The following is a 13,822-nucleotide window of genomic DNA, read 5'->3' on the forward strand; positions in this document are numbered from 1 at the left end:
TATAAAATTCAAGAATGCCAACTGAGTTTCTGTTTTAAGTTTTTGCTGGAGGTATGGGTCCTAACAACAAGTTTCTAAGTTCTAATAATGATATGTTGATTGACAATAGTCTGTGATAATCTCGTAAAAAAAAGCTCAGAATTAAATGAAAGTTAAGGTGAGGCTTAGAAGACTGCAAGTAGGAATGAGATATGTAGAAACAGACGAGATAATAGAAAAGTGTAGAGATCATTAGAGGGGAGAGAGAGAGAGTGGGAGAGAGAGCGAGAGATAGAGAGAGAGAGGAACCTGGCCTAAAGAAATACTTTCTGCTTTCGAAGTAGATCCTGTATAGTGTCACTAATGGCCAGCCATGAGGTCCTTCTGTAGATTTCTCATGACTTGACTTTCAAGTAGACTAGGACTCTTAATGACCAAGAAACTATTCACCAAAAGCTTAAATGGAAAATTCAGAATCCCACAATACCCTTTCCTGAAATACACCTAAACAACTTGAAATCAAATTGTAATTATCTTATAACTTGCCTAAATGGTGTACCCTAATATAGGGCTCTTCAATGAAATAGGACTCCAGAACACACTAAAAATTAGCTAAATGTTGGTACCAAAAATGCAACAAAATTTAGGGAAATTGATTTTTCCACTGTCGCTCATTTCCATTGTGGATCATGTCCCGGATCTTGATGATTGGTGTCCTTATATTCGACCATTGGACCTTCAATATCTGATGATAGAGGCCCACAAGACTTTCGTACTATCACATCGCTAGATGGTTGTTCTAGTGCCCTTATATTGATGACCAACAAGCTAGAATTGTCCATTTGATGGCAATCTTTGATGAATCCACCAAATCATTAAGGAATGGATCTTCATGTTGGTAGATCTTGATTGTGGACTCTTGAGTCATGTCACAATATTGCCATCAGTGCTTTGCATGCAGATGTCCACTATTTTGATCCTTGCTTCAATAAGTCTTATGGATCATAATCATCCATTGCAAAGGTTCACATTTGACAAATCTCAGGTGCAACTTGGGCGGGAATTGGGCTTGGGCCGGTCCGAGGCCCATCGGGCTAGGCCAACTTCGGGTCAGCCTTCGGGCTTGGTCTGAGATAATTCAGACCAGGCTTGGGCTTAAATACAGAGCCCAAGGTTCGCAAACTCGATATCGAAATCTGTATCGATTGTCGGTCGGTATGGTATGGTATCGTACCGTACCATATCAGACCGTACCGATAATAAAAAAATTAAAAAAAATTCCATCCAATGATAAAAAAAAATAAAAAGAAAATCAAGCCGAACCGAACTGAACCGATACCGTACTGGACCAAACCATCCAATATCGGGCGGTTCGGGCCGATACCGAACCGATCGGTTCGGTCTGATTTAGGCTATTTTTTGAAAAATCGGTTTGAACCTAATCGGTTCTTTGCTGGTACGGTACGATATGGGGTGTACTGGCCGGTTTGGGCCGGTGCGGAATATACCATGATAGAGCCCGTTTATCTTTCAGACTGGTTCAGGTATACCTTTGGCCCATGTTGGGCTCGAGCCCGAATGTCAGTCCGAATGCGTTGCCCGAGTAACCACCTGCTCCGCTGCTCTTCTCTGCGCACAGACCCTCATGTAGACTGCCATATGCCGCCTCGAGCATGAGTTCCACCAGATCCCCGGCACCAACCACAACCGCCTCGACCTCGAATCTGTCTCCACTTGCAACCGCTCCAGCATCTTCTCTGCGATATCAAGTCCTCCGATGAGATCTGCGCCGCTGGCAAGTCCATCACCAGCGAGGTCAAGGGAGCCTCCGTCGTTGCCACGGCTGACCTCCGTGCCATCGCGAGTCCATGATTGCTGTCGGGTATGAAAAGGAGTGCGTTCGTTTCTACAAAAGCCTTTGCAAATCCATCGTCGACAAGGGCCTCTACCGCCTTGGCTTCGAAAGGCTCTCTTAATTCCAGATCCAGAAGCTCGATTGGGAGGTCCTTGATCTCAAGATCCACTCCTGGCTCGGTGCTGCCCCTGTCACCCTCAGGACCCTCTTCTTCGGAGAATGGATCCTCTGCGACTACGTCTTTGTCGGCTTTGATTCCATTGGCGAGTCTTGCTTTGCCGATATCACCGCGACGTCACCACCCTATTCCTCGGATTCCCCGAACTCATGGTCAAAACGAAGCGGTCATTGGAGCTCTTCCGAATCCTTGATGTCTACGATGCCATCGCTGATCTCTGGCTAGAGATCGAGGTTGTCTTCTGCTTCGAGTCCACCACTGCCGTCCGGTCCCAGGCTCTCGCCTCCCTCAAGCTCGCCAAGGCGGCGCGAGCCATGCTCGCCAACTTCGAGGTGGCAATCTAGGACACATCCAAATTACCGGTCCCTAGCAGTGCCATCCACCCACTGTCCAATCGGGTTTGGGCTGGGCTCGGGTTCGGCTTGGGCATGAGTCTTTCAAAAAATTTTGGGCGTAAGCCCAGCCCGCGTCAGAAAAAAATTTCGGGCCGGGCTCGGGCAAGGGTATAACTTGGCTCGGTCTGGCCCACTTCCAGCCCTAGGTGCAACATCCTTGCATGGTATATTCACAATAGTAGGCTCTCCATGTGATGAAGCTTCGATTAGATTCATCATGAAAAATTCTCCATCTTTGTGACTTTTGACCTGTGGCATTCATTGACATCACATCATGTTGATAGATGCCAATATTAGGACTATCCCCTGTCTTATCACACCCTCTCTCTCCCCTCCTCCCCTCTCTTTCTTCTCCTTTCCTCTTCCTTTTTAATCTCTCTTTTATTATCTTCAATCTCTCTCTTGCTCCTCTATATCTCACTTCACTATTGTTTCTTAAATATAGAATCTTTGATTTGAATTTTTGTTATCGGACCATTATGAAACCCTGCCAATTGACAAGTGTTATTTAGATTCTTGTTCTTTGGGCATATATCTCATCTAAAAGTCCAAAAGAATATTTTTAGTAGCCTTCTTGGATTGTACAATCACTAAAAGCACCTTCTCTGCCCCGTTTTCTATAGCAGGACATGTTGACCCAAGCTCTAGTTTAATCCATTCCACAGGTCCTCCCATGCATTGCAGGTCATCCCCAGTTTGTCCTTATGGTATCAAAGTTAAAGGTTCCAATTCTTTTCTTTGTTTCTTTTCCTTCCTCTTCTTTCTATCCCTTTTCTTCTCTTTCATCATCATGTTATTTAAATTAGAGGTTTCAAGATTGGTGCTTTCCATCAATTGTCAAATATGAGAAGGTGTTTGGGTAAATGCATTGTGATATACGTCTATCAAAGATGATTTGGCATCACAGAGACTATGTTGCAAGAAATGATAGTAGTCCAAGCCATTAGAGACTGGACATTGCATAAATGTAGTTTAATCACCTCCAACCCTTAATCATCAGCAAGCTTCCAGAAATTTCTTTTGTTGCAACCACAAATCCATCTACATAAAGAGCTACCAATTAAAAGTGTTGTAGATGGACATCTATGTGGCAAGAACTCTGTGATCAAAGATCTATCTGTGGAAAGTCCTACGAGTGAAGATATTCATATCAAGAGATGACAATTGAAGATGCATTGCTAGACAATCCTTTAGGGAAAAATGAAAGGCCAGAAGATACAATCTTTGAGCATTTTCTAATTGATGAAGACATTAATTGCAATCAGTCGAGCTACATCGATGGTGGCTCTATGAAGATTTGTTTGTTGCTGATTTTGTAGATCTAACAGTGAATGCTATCAATCAAGTGATCAAAAGCTTCATTGTCACTGAGCAATGGGAACAGAAAACCAATTGGTATTGTGATAATGAAAAGGTTACAAATTGGTTTTGATTATCAAATCTTGAAGATCCAACACATGAATTGAGGGCTTTGTAGATTTCCGCTGGATAGGACTAGATTTCCGCTGGGATGCTAGTGGGACGGGTTGTCCCAACACATGGGATGATACCTTGTCCCCGTGTCTTATGGGACGTCCCTCTGGGACTTGATTTTTTGGGGCTGCCCATTTGGACATGGCCCGTATCAATCCAACAACTTCAAGCATGAATCATGTGGGAGGGAAAAAGGGCCTTCGTGGGTCTTTTTTACCTTCTTGCAAAACCAGCAGGTCTAAAAGCTGGGATTTGGGCAGTAACTTGGGTAGGCCCTTAAAAGACTACAGGCTGGGCTGGCTAGTAAGCCCAATTCCTGCAGGATATTCCTGCTGGAATACCCAAACAGGCCCTAAAGCTTTGTGCTTTAGATCTTGAAAGGATTGCAGGTTTCTCAATGTTGGCATGCCATTCTAGTTTGCTCTATAATTCATGCAAGCTTGTTCTTTGGTTGGATTGGGTTCGAGTCAGAGTGTCGGACCCATGTGTTTTGGTAGTGGTGGACCTGCTGGTGACCTGACCAGATGTGGTCTATTACCAGAACAAAAACTTTGGGCTTCATATCTTGAAAGGATTTCAGGTTTATCAATGTTGGCATGCCACGCTAGTTGGTGCAAAATTTGCAACTATAATTCAGGCAAGCTTGTCCTCTGATTGACTGTGGCTCAGACCCATCTGTTTTGATAGTAGTGGACCTGATGGTGACCTGACCATACTTGGTGCGTTACCACCCCTAGTTTAACTAGGACTTGGGTTTAATTAAATGAATGAACTAAGATGAGAGTGGCTGAGAGGGTTTTGTCTGGCATCCTAGCTTATTGTCATTCATTGTTGGTGAAGCACTTCTGGGCTTTGCTTTATTAGAATACTTCATAGAATATTATCAGTGTTGGAGTAGCAGTGTGTAAAATAGTTCCATGGTTAACTTTTTTGTTAAAAGGAAAGAACAATTTGTCCTGTTTCCAACATGTAGTTCAATTGGCAAAATTAGAAGAATAGAATCTGAATAACCAAAGACTGTTGATTATGTCTTAAAGATTTAGAAATGATGATTGCTTGGTGAAGGCGTTCTCATGGACCTTTATATACTTTAAGGATGCTGGAGAAAGGGATGCAAATGAGCTGAACCAAGCCAAGCAGAGTGCCAAGCTGCTCAGGCTTGGTTCTTGTTATATGGAATGGGCTCAGGCTTGGTTCTCGTTATATGGAATGGGTGTTCCAAGCTCAAGCCTAGCTTGTGAGCAACCGTTCAAGCTTGGTTTGTCTGTTTACCATATGAGTTTGTTATTAAGTTGAGCTTGAGCTCTATTTATTTCAGCAAGCACAAAGTGTTCAGGCTTGTCTCATTTATTAGTCAAGCTCAACTGATGTTTGAGCTTGGTTCCTCTCCTAATTGAATGAACTTGATCCAGCCTTCCAGCCTGGTATTATGCCAAGCCCACGATTTTCATAAACAACTTGGCCCATTTGCATCTCCTTGCTTCGAAGAGGTGCAAAATAATTCAGTTTCCAATCTGTGCTTGCTCAGTCCAGTTTAAGATTTTATGGTTTTATTTTCAAGTATATTTTTGTAAAGGATTGCTCATTAAGTTGAGTTCATCCTACTTATTTTCTGCAGTTCTGATATACAGATGCATGCATGCATTCATTCATACATGCATGCATTCATTCATACATGCATGCATACATTCATTCATAAATACATGCATACATTCATTCATAAATACATGCATGAACACACATACATGCATGCGTGATGTATGCATCCATGCATTCATATATACATACATAGATACACGCATGCATGCATGGTACATATATACATACCCACCTCCACGGTGATTTCTTTCTTTAAATAACCATCGGGTCAGCAACCCCAAATCCCATTATATCATGTATACTTGCAGCATGTGGTGCTACTTAGCCTTCTCAACCAAGCTAAATCTCTCTACATATTTCAGCCTTTTTAAATTTGGAATCTCTTTTTCTCTCTTGCTTGCTTGCTCCATGCGCTACTTTGGAAACACCCTCCTAACTAACCACCTGGCCTTCTCAACCAAGCTACCTTACTCTATACATTTCAACCTTCCTATATTAAGTATCTCTCTCTCTCTCTCTCTCTCTCGCTCGCTCGCTCTCACTCTCTGTTTTGGAAATACCTTTCTTACAGGCACATCTAGTCTCTGGCATCCTTGCTTATTATTCATAACTTATCCTCAACCTTATCCAATCCCTTTATTTTGCTTAAGAAACTTGAAAGTGAATACCTCCCCTACAATGATCAAAATTCTTGCAAAAGAAAATGCTTGCTCCATGCCTGCTCTTGTGTGTGTGTGTTTTTTTTTTCAAAGAGATTCTTTTCCTTCGGATGAAAAGGTGATTTATTAGCAGTTTATCAAGTGTTCTTTTACCAAGAACACATAACGCCATTGTAGAATTTGGTGTACTGTTGCTGTTGGAGTCATCTTTCGTTACACCTATTTGTTAGTTTAAAGCATGATAGAAAGAAACATAAACCCAAAACTATTTTTACTGAGATATGTCTAAGGAGCCAGAATTTTTGGAGGTTAATATGGTACCGAAGTGCATCTTTATTCATTACATTATATATTATTAATAATAAATACATAACATGGATTTTTTGAGTTTTCCTGCTGTTGGCAATTTTGGACTCAATTTAGCAGTTAGTATCATATTCATGTTGTATAGAACAATATAATAAGCAGGGGCAAAACATATTTTATAGATATTAGCTATTTAAATGTCAGTCTTGCTATGAATTAAAACTATTGTTTCTTATTCAATTACAAAAGAATGTTGAGCGTAGTCAAGGTTCGAAATACCAAGAAGTGATATTTCTTGACCAAGGGTGGGTATGGCATATGCCATATCAGGATATTGATGGATATGCACAGATTTGCCTGCAGACACCCTTTGCATGCTCTATTTTGGTTTCACATTCTGATTTGGGGTTTTTCTTAATCACATTTCCTTATCTACTTTTGCAAGAACTAATGTGGGAGTATCAAGTTAAGCACCCTCATCAAGTTATTCTGTATGCGAAGTCATTAGCATGCATAAGTATCATATAACATCACATAGGTTGCAATCTAAAATATATTTGAACAATTACATGTTAAAATTAGCAATAGAAATGCAAATGAAGAAAGAAAGAATATATTTAAAGTATCACTTAACAATATTGGTGCTTGTAATCTAAAATCATTCAAATGGTTGCCGCTATCATCAATGATTGTCTAGTAGGCAGTCTTTTGGTGATTTGACAACATTTTTTAAAATATATATATGTTTCTTAATTAATTAATAATATGTACTTAATAACCAAACCTTTTATGAAAAATGTATTACCTAAAATGTTTAATTATCTAGCACTTTACCTATATTTTTCATTATATTATTTTTTAATATTTTTTGTTAGTAATAATTCAAAAATAACTTGAAAATCCAAAATAATTTTAATAACTCTTTAATTGAGGGCTTTGTAGATTTGACCTGGTGTAAAACACAGAAAGCCAAACTAATGGGGATGTTTTTGTTGGATTGATTTGAAATTTGCAATTATTTTGGGCCTCATCTTTTGTGGAACCTGCACATGTCTAAGTCCAATCAATTATGGATAAAATTTGGGTATCATGGGTGCATCAATTGTGCAAACATGCTGCCCTTTCTGAAAATTAATAATCCTTTATTTTCGAAATTGTTTTTATTTATTTTTAACAAATCAATAGACTAGGAAAGGTTACTTCTGCTGGGATTGTAGAAAGGCCCTTCTTGAAAGCATATTCAATAATCCGAACAAAAACAAATTACTCGGGCTATTTTCAAATTTATGTGAATTTTAGTATAGGTTGGGGATCAAACTGAAACCCCAAAATTAATTTTGATCTTGGATTCAGGCTCTTATGAATGAATCTATTGGGTCAAACAAGGTTTAATCTCAATCTGTCAGACCTTCCTTGAAGTAAAAGGGGCGGGTAAAATATACCTGGCTATAATGAATTTCTACATCAAATAATGGTTGTGGATTGGTTGATCTAGTGCAAAAACCCTATGGCAGCTTGTCCCCTTTTCCCTGTCCTATTTCTACATTGAAATGCTTAAAAACAAGGAATAATCACCCTTGAATCTACTTTTTGAGCAATACCTAGGTGTACTACTTGGTTCAAAGGTGGTTCAGCTTAATTTCGTGATGAACCAGGCAACCATCCTTGATTTGCCCTCAAACCTCTCATCAACCCTTGGTATGGGTAGTTCGGAGGAGGATGAGATGATATGGAAGTGAGCCTACCTATGCCAAGCAGACTGTGTGTGCAGCAAACTCTTGGTGTTTCAAAACTTGCACACTACATAATAAATATTTTATTCATTTTATTTTTTAAAATAGATTATTTTATTAGCTATAAATATGTAATGACTTCATGAATTCTTGTATTTTTTTAGTCCCTCCCCTGCGCCCAATCCAACCTCTGACCTCTTATTCACTCTGGAAGCCGGCAATCCTGGCTCCACCCCAATTTACATGCATGCATCTGTGCATATATGCTAGCATATGCTGTGGTTATTATCTGAAAGCTTCCAGTAACTAACTAATGTGGAATGGGTTATTGATTATTATGCTCGGATCATATTATATACAGATAGTTGACATCACTGTTAGTTATTGCTATGGTTGTACTTTATTTCTACTTCTCCTGCATGCCATCTGAAGAATTTAAGTTCACCATCAGAAAATGTTGGCATTTTGTAAATGAACAAAGATGGATTTCGGAGAATCTAGTACAATATCCTCCATGAGACTCATCTGATATTGGTGTTATTTATGATTGTCAGTGTCATTGTAAATTTATTTTCTATTTCAGAACTTCCAATATTTGTGACTTCTGCACAAAATTGTTTGATTTTACCATATTGGTTATGCAGGACCCATTGTCATACATTTGAGTCAACTTTTCTTGTCTATGCTTTGACTCCTTTTTCTTTTTCAGAAAGGGATGCTTTTGTTTGAGTCAGCTCAGTTTGACGGAATAATGAAGAAGATATCGGAGTTCAATGCAGGGCTATTATCTGATACGGTGAATATTATCTGGCTAATTTAGAATCTATGAGTTGGTCATTGTCAATTGATGAGAATGCCACTTGCTTACCATGTTGGGCTTTTATGTCATTGCACTGCCTCATGCATGATTCAGCTTCTAAAAAGATGTGTTTTACATCACTAGTTGCATGTTGTCATTTGTATTGCATGAAGGATTCCTTCAGTTGTATAATCTACTAACGTTGGTAATTTTTCATCTTGTTTTGACTGCCATCCATCATATAATAATCTAAGTTGTATTAAGGGCTCTTTGTGGACTGAGTTGCTGTGGCCATGTATGTTTCCTATGTGGTGGGTGGTGGGTGTGGAGAGAGTGTCGCGAAAGATGGAATATGGGAAGACTGAGAAGGCAAAGCAGTCCAACAGATTCAACTCATTCAAGAATTTAGGGACATTTAGAGGGGGGAAGTCTTGACTTTCGAGTCCATGGCACTTGCTCAAATATTGGATCCATGAAGGCACTAAATGATCGGGCAATCAATATTCTAGCTGGAGTGCCAGTGCGAAATGGGTTTATATTGGTCTTATAGAGACTTTTGTCACAGGCTCTATTCAATTATTGCAATATATGGGTTATATGGATATCCCCTGATGGAAGTTATAAAGCTTGTAGATTACATGTGTGTTACTTGTTACGTATGCATAATGGAGAAAATGCATTAAATTCAATGATGAAAGGTAGGAGACAAAAGAATGGAAGAGGAATTGTCAAATTATGGGCTGTTAGGGGATGACAAGCTTCTCTAGTCCTCCAAATACCAGTTGTCTTGGGAAGGCCTCTTTTTTGCATGGCAATCCCACCAACGACCATTTCATGCCACAATAAAATAAGAAGAAAAAGAAATAAGACTTGTAAGCAACAAATACCGGAAAGGAAGGCAGGACAGCTGTACATTCTCTTTCCATACAATCCATATGTACAGAGACAACAGCAGACTGATACTAAATTTGTATGTGTTGCAATGTAAGTACGCAACAACATGTTTTGTACTATTTTTGACAACCATAATTCATGTGCTATTACATGTGATTGAGGAATAAGTAATAATTATCGAGGTGTTTAAAAATTTGCTTGAGTTCCTAGCTTAAATTTCTTGAGAAGTATGCAAATGTTATCATTGTGCTTTGACTTAAGATATGATGATCATACTTCTCTCTGGTGGCCTTATCAATGAGTCCAGGGGTTTTTTTGACACTATGGGATATGTTGGTTTTGGAAACTTTATCCGAACAGTTGGTTTCATATATCCTGAGCTGAGGAGATGAGTTAAAGATGTCTAATTATGATTATCATTGCTTCAACTTCTTCATCTTGAATTCTGTATTTTCTTATGTGGGCTAGTCAGACAGAGGGGGCAATAGTTTGTTAGTTATTTTATAGCTCATATTTATATTAAGTTTTTTAATTTGGCAGGAGCAGAAGTCTTTGTCTTTGACAGAGCTTGAGTTGTCCAGGTTGGCTGCCATTGTCAAAATTTTAAAAGATGCATCACATTATCACTGCAGTAAATTTGCAGATGCTGATATTGTCTTGTTGTTGAAGATATTGAAGTCCTGGCCACTTTCAATGATGTTTCCAGGCGAGTCCTCTCCAGCACTCAGCACTTTTTTCTTTCCTTTTTGCTGTTAAAGAACTTCTTTCTTTCTTTTTTTTCCTTTTTTGGGCTGCTAAAGGTGCATTGCATAATGTGGCTGTAAAATTGTTCCACATATATTATCATGCATCTTGATACTGTGAATATAGTTACTTATCTTGGCTTCAAATAAAAAATGGTACAATTTACAGGCTTTCATTATTCCAGCTTGACATATATGCTTACAGGAGATTACTGGTTCCTACATAATTTTAATTCTTCCGCTTCTAGTTTTCTAACAGATTCTCATTATTCTTTTCTTTATTTTAAACTATTGTATCATGGTGTTCAGTTATTCCCCTGAAAAATAGCAAAAATTATGTTGATTTTGCCAAGGGACTTTCAATATATTAAGTTAATTTGGTTCAAAATATCTTCTTGAGTTTTTTATTGGCATTTTGTTCTCTCACACCCTAACTATTTTCTATTAGGTATTTGAATCATTTTTTATGCTATTCATTTCCCTCAAGCCTATATTGTCATCGAGCAAGCCATCAAGGTTAGTTGTGAAAAGGCCGAGGCAGGCAGCTGCCAATTGAGCCCTCCAATGCTTCAAATATGCATCCCTAAGCTTACATGTATGTAGATGAGTATATATGCATCATTATCTTATATATACACCCCTTCCAGTATACATATTTCATCATCAGACCTATATTTTACAATGAAGTCCAAAAATCACCAATTTTCATAAGAACTAAACATTAATAAAACACAATAACAAGATGATGCTAACACAGTATATGCATATAAGTTAACACTAGCAAACAATAATCACAAGTAGCGCAAAATGACGAATAGTACTGATGATCCAACAAAATCAACATGAATCATAGTTGTAGACACACAGTGATGTAGTCCCTTAACATTAGAGGCCCAAAGAAAATGGATGTATATTAAAGTTGATCTTAGATGTGGACAGATCTGAATTTTCTTCTTTTAAGAGAAGATTAAATTGAGAGAAAGAGAGTAAAATAAGTGGAAAAGACAAAAGGAAGGGGATTAAATATAGGAGAAGACAAATATACACAAGGGAGACGAAATGGAGGGTAAAATTTCTGTAAGGGACCCACTTCTTTAATCAAAATCCATTACTCATATATAATTCATCCCTCCTCATGAAACAATATTTGTAGATACTCTAACAAACCTAAAACAATGTTTCTCTAATCACAAAAGACTCTCCACTTACCTATGCTGGACCTAGGAGACTAGTTTACATTATCTGACTCAAAGTAGGACTCCTAATCAAACAAAGACTTCCATCATCTCAATTTATTCGCTTTCTTTGAAAAAGATGCGTCACTAAAAATTTTCCAAAAGAAATAGTAAATTCTAACTCCATAGGATCTCACTTAAAAGAATCATCAAAATCTTTCTAAATCACAATCCTAGTGAGTTTAAAACTTTTGTAACCTAATCTAGAGCTAAAGTAGGACCTTTAGATGATAATCCCACTCATAGGACTTAGAAACCCACTGAAAAAACAAATCTTAACAATCAAGGATTTGGGTCCCAATGGGACGTCTCGCGGGGTATCGGAACAAGGTACCATCCCATATATCGAGATAGGATTGTCCTGCTAGCATCTCAGCATCCCGATTGGGACATCTTAAGACATCCTTTGTTCCAAGTGTCTGGACGGGACGGGACGGTGGCATGTCCTATTCCATAGAAAAACTGGTGCAGCCCCATCCCGTGGGATTTAAAACCTTGCTAACAATTGTTCGAAAATTCAACGAAAACAACAAATACTTAACCTACTTCCCAGGGAGGGGTACACAATACAAAGCCCATCTTATGCAGGATTTATGCATGCAAAGCTTAGTCGCTTCGGCATCTTTGTGCCTAAGCAGATGCCTAGGTGCTAAGTGGACACTTTCGAAATCGCTTAAGATTATCTTGTAATACTTCCATCCACATAATTGTAGGCCTACCCTCCATCTAGCTGCACCTCCATTCCTTTTTATCGGTGCCTCTTCAAACAACATAGTATATAACAAAACATCTTAATCTGTAATTTATAACTAAACTTTATTTAAATAAGTTTATTTTGATTTTGCTGTTTTTGTCCTTGTTCTACATGATGTTCACTTCAACATCCTTTTTTCCACTATTTTTAACTTCTGAGCATTTTACTCTTTTGGTTGCCCAACATTTTGAGCATATAATATTACTGGTTCAAGTGTTTATGCAACCTTCTTATGCTTCCGCAGACTTATTCTAATCCTTATTTGGTTACTGATCAAACTCGCCTTTTATGTACACTGTTTCAGAATATTTTAATCTATTTTCTGTCATCAGATGATTTCTAATCATTCAAGCTGCAGAAGTAATTTGTTTAATGGATTATCAGAAATGAATTGGCCATTAATAACTATCTAGTTAAATTATTTTTTTATTGCTTGATGGACAGTTTACATTATAATGCCTGTAGTAGCATGTATTAGGCATCTCAACCTAGATATTTAGCTTGACTGGAATATCACATTACTCTGGATAAATAATTGGAACCCTTGTGAATTCTCCAAGATATTCTCAGCACCTTGGATATGAGATTTGGTGGGGTTCTATCACAAATCCCGAAACTTTTGACTTGGTATTTCTGGAAATGAATAGGATTGCATCATTTAAGCAAATGCTGATACACTATACTGGACTTTATCTCGTAATGTTGCATACTTTTCTATTATGTTCGCCAATTTGTAAAACATTTATCTGACATGGTCCATTGCTTCTAATTTGCAGTTATAGATATTGTAAGAATGATAATTTTGCATCCAGATGGGGCTGCTTTACTTCACAAGCACATTGAGAATGGAAATGGTATAAGCAATATTGTCCTTCTTCTATATTAAGATAACAGTATATTTTGACCTGAAATTTCTATTGTAAGTGAAATTAACAGTATATGTTATGGATTCGACAAGCACCAGAATGGGATAGCACCATTGGTACCATATAGTTCCAGCTGGAAACCAATACTGATAAGGGTAGTAGGATGTTGAAACCACCCACACCAATACATACTGGCTGTATTGGTGTGCGCTGATGGTGCTATACCAACTATGCTGGTCATACTAATGGCTTTTCATTGTTTTTGGTGCTGTCAGCTTTGTTACATGTTATCAGTAATGGTTATCAATGTTGACACTGTATCATTGGGTTTGATATTGGTATTTAAAACGATGG

The 13,822-nt window shown here is 38.3% G+C and overlaps 1 protein-coding gene across 2 annotated transcripts in view; it reads left to right on the forward strand.

Moving 5' to 3' along the window:
• LOC105060095 (uncharacterized) overlaps window positions 1-13,822 on the forward strand; it is a 78,399-nt gene that overhangs the window by 56,108 nt on the left and 8,469 nt on the right. For both annotated transcript variants that reach the window (XM_029260511.2, XM_010943694.4), the window contains exons 15-17: window positions 8,887-8,973; window positions 10,411-10,576; window positions 13,379-13,456. In XM_029260511.2, coding sequence (XP_029116344.1) covers window positions 8,887-8,973; window positions 10,411-10,576; window positions 13,379-13,456 — 331 coding nt within the window. The remainder of the gene's footprint in view (window positions 1-8,886; window positions 8,974-10,410; window positions 10,577-13,378; window positions 13,457-13,822) is intronic.

The sequence above is a fragment of the Elaeis guineensis genome, chromosome 2 (genome assembly GCF_000442705.2).
Source record: "Elaeis guineensis isolate ETL-2024a chromosome 2, EG11, whole genome shotgun sequence".
NCBI classification, from domain to species: Eukaryota; Viridiplantae; Streptophyta; class Magnoliopsida; order Arecales; family Arecaceae; genus Elaeis; species Elaeis guineensis.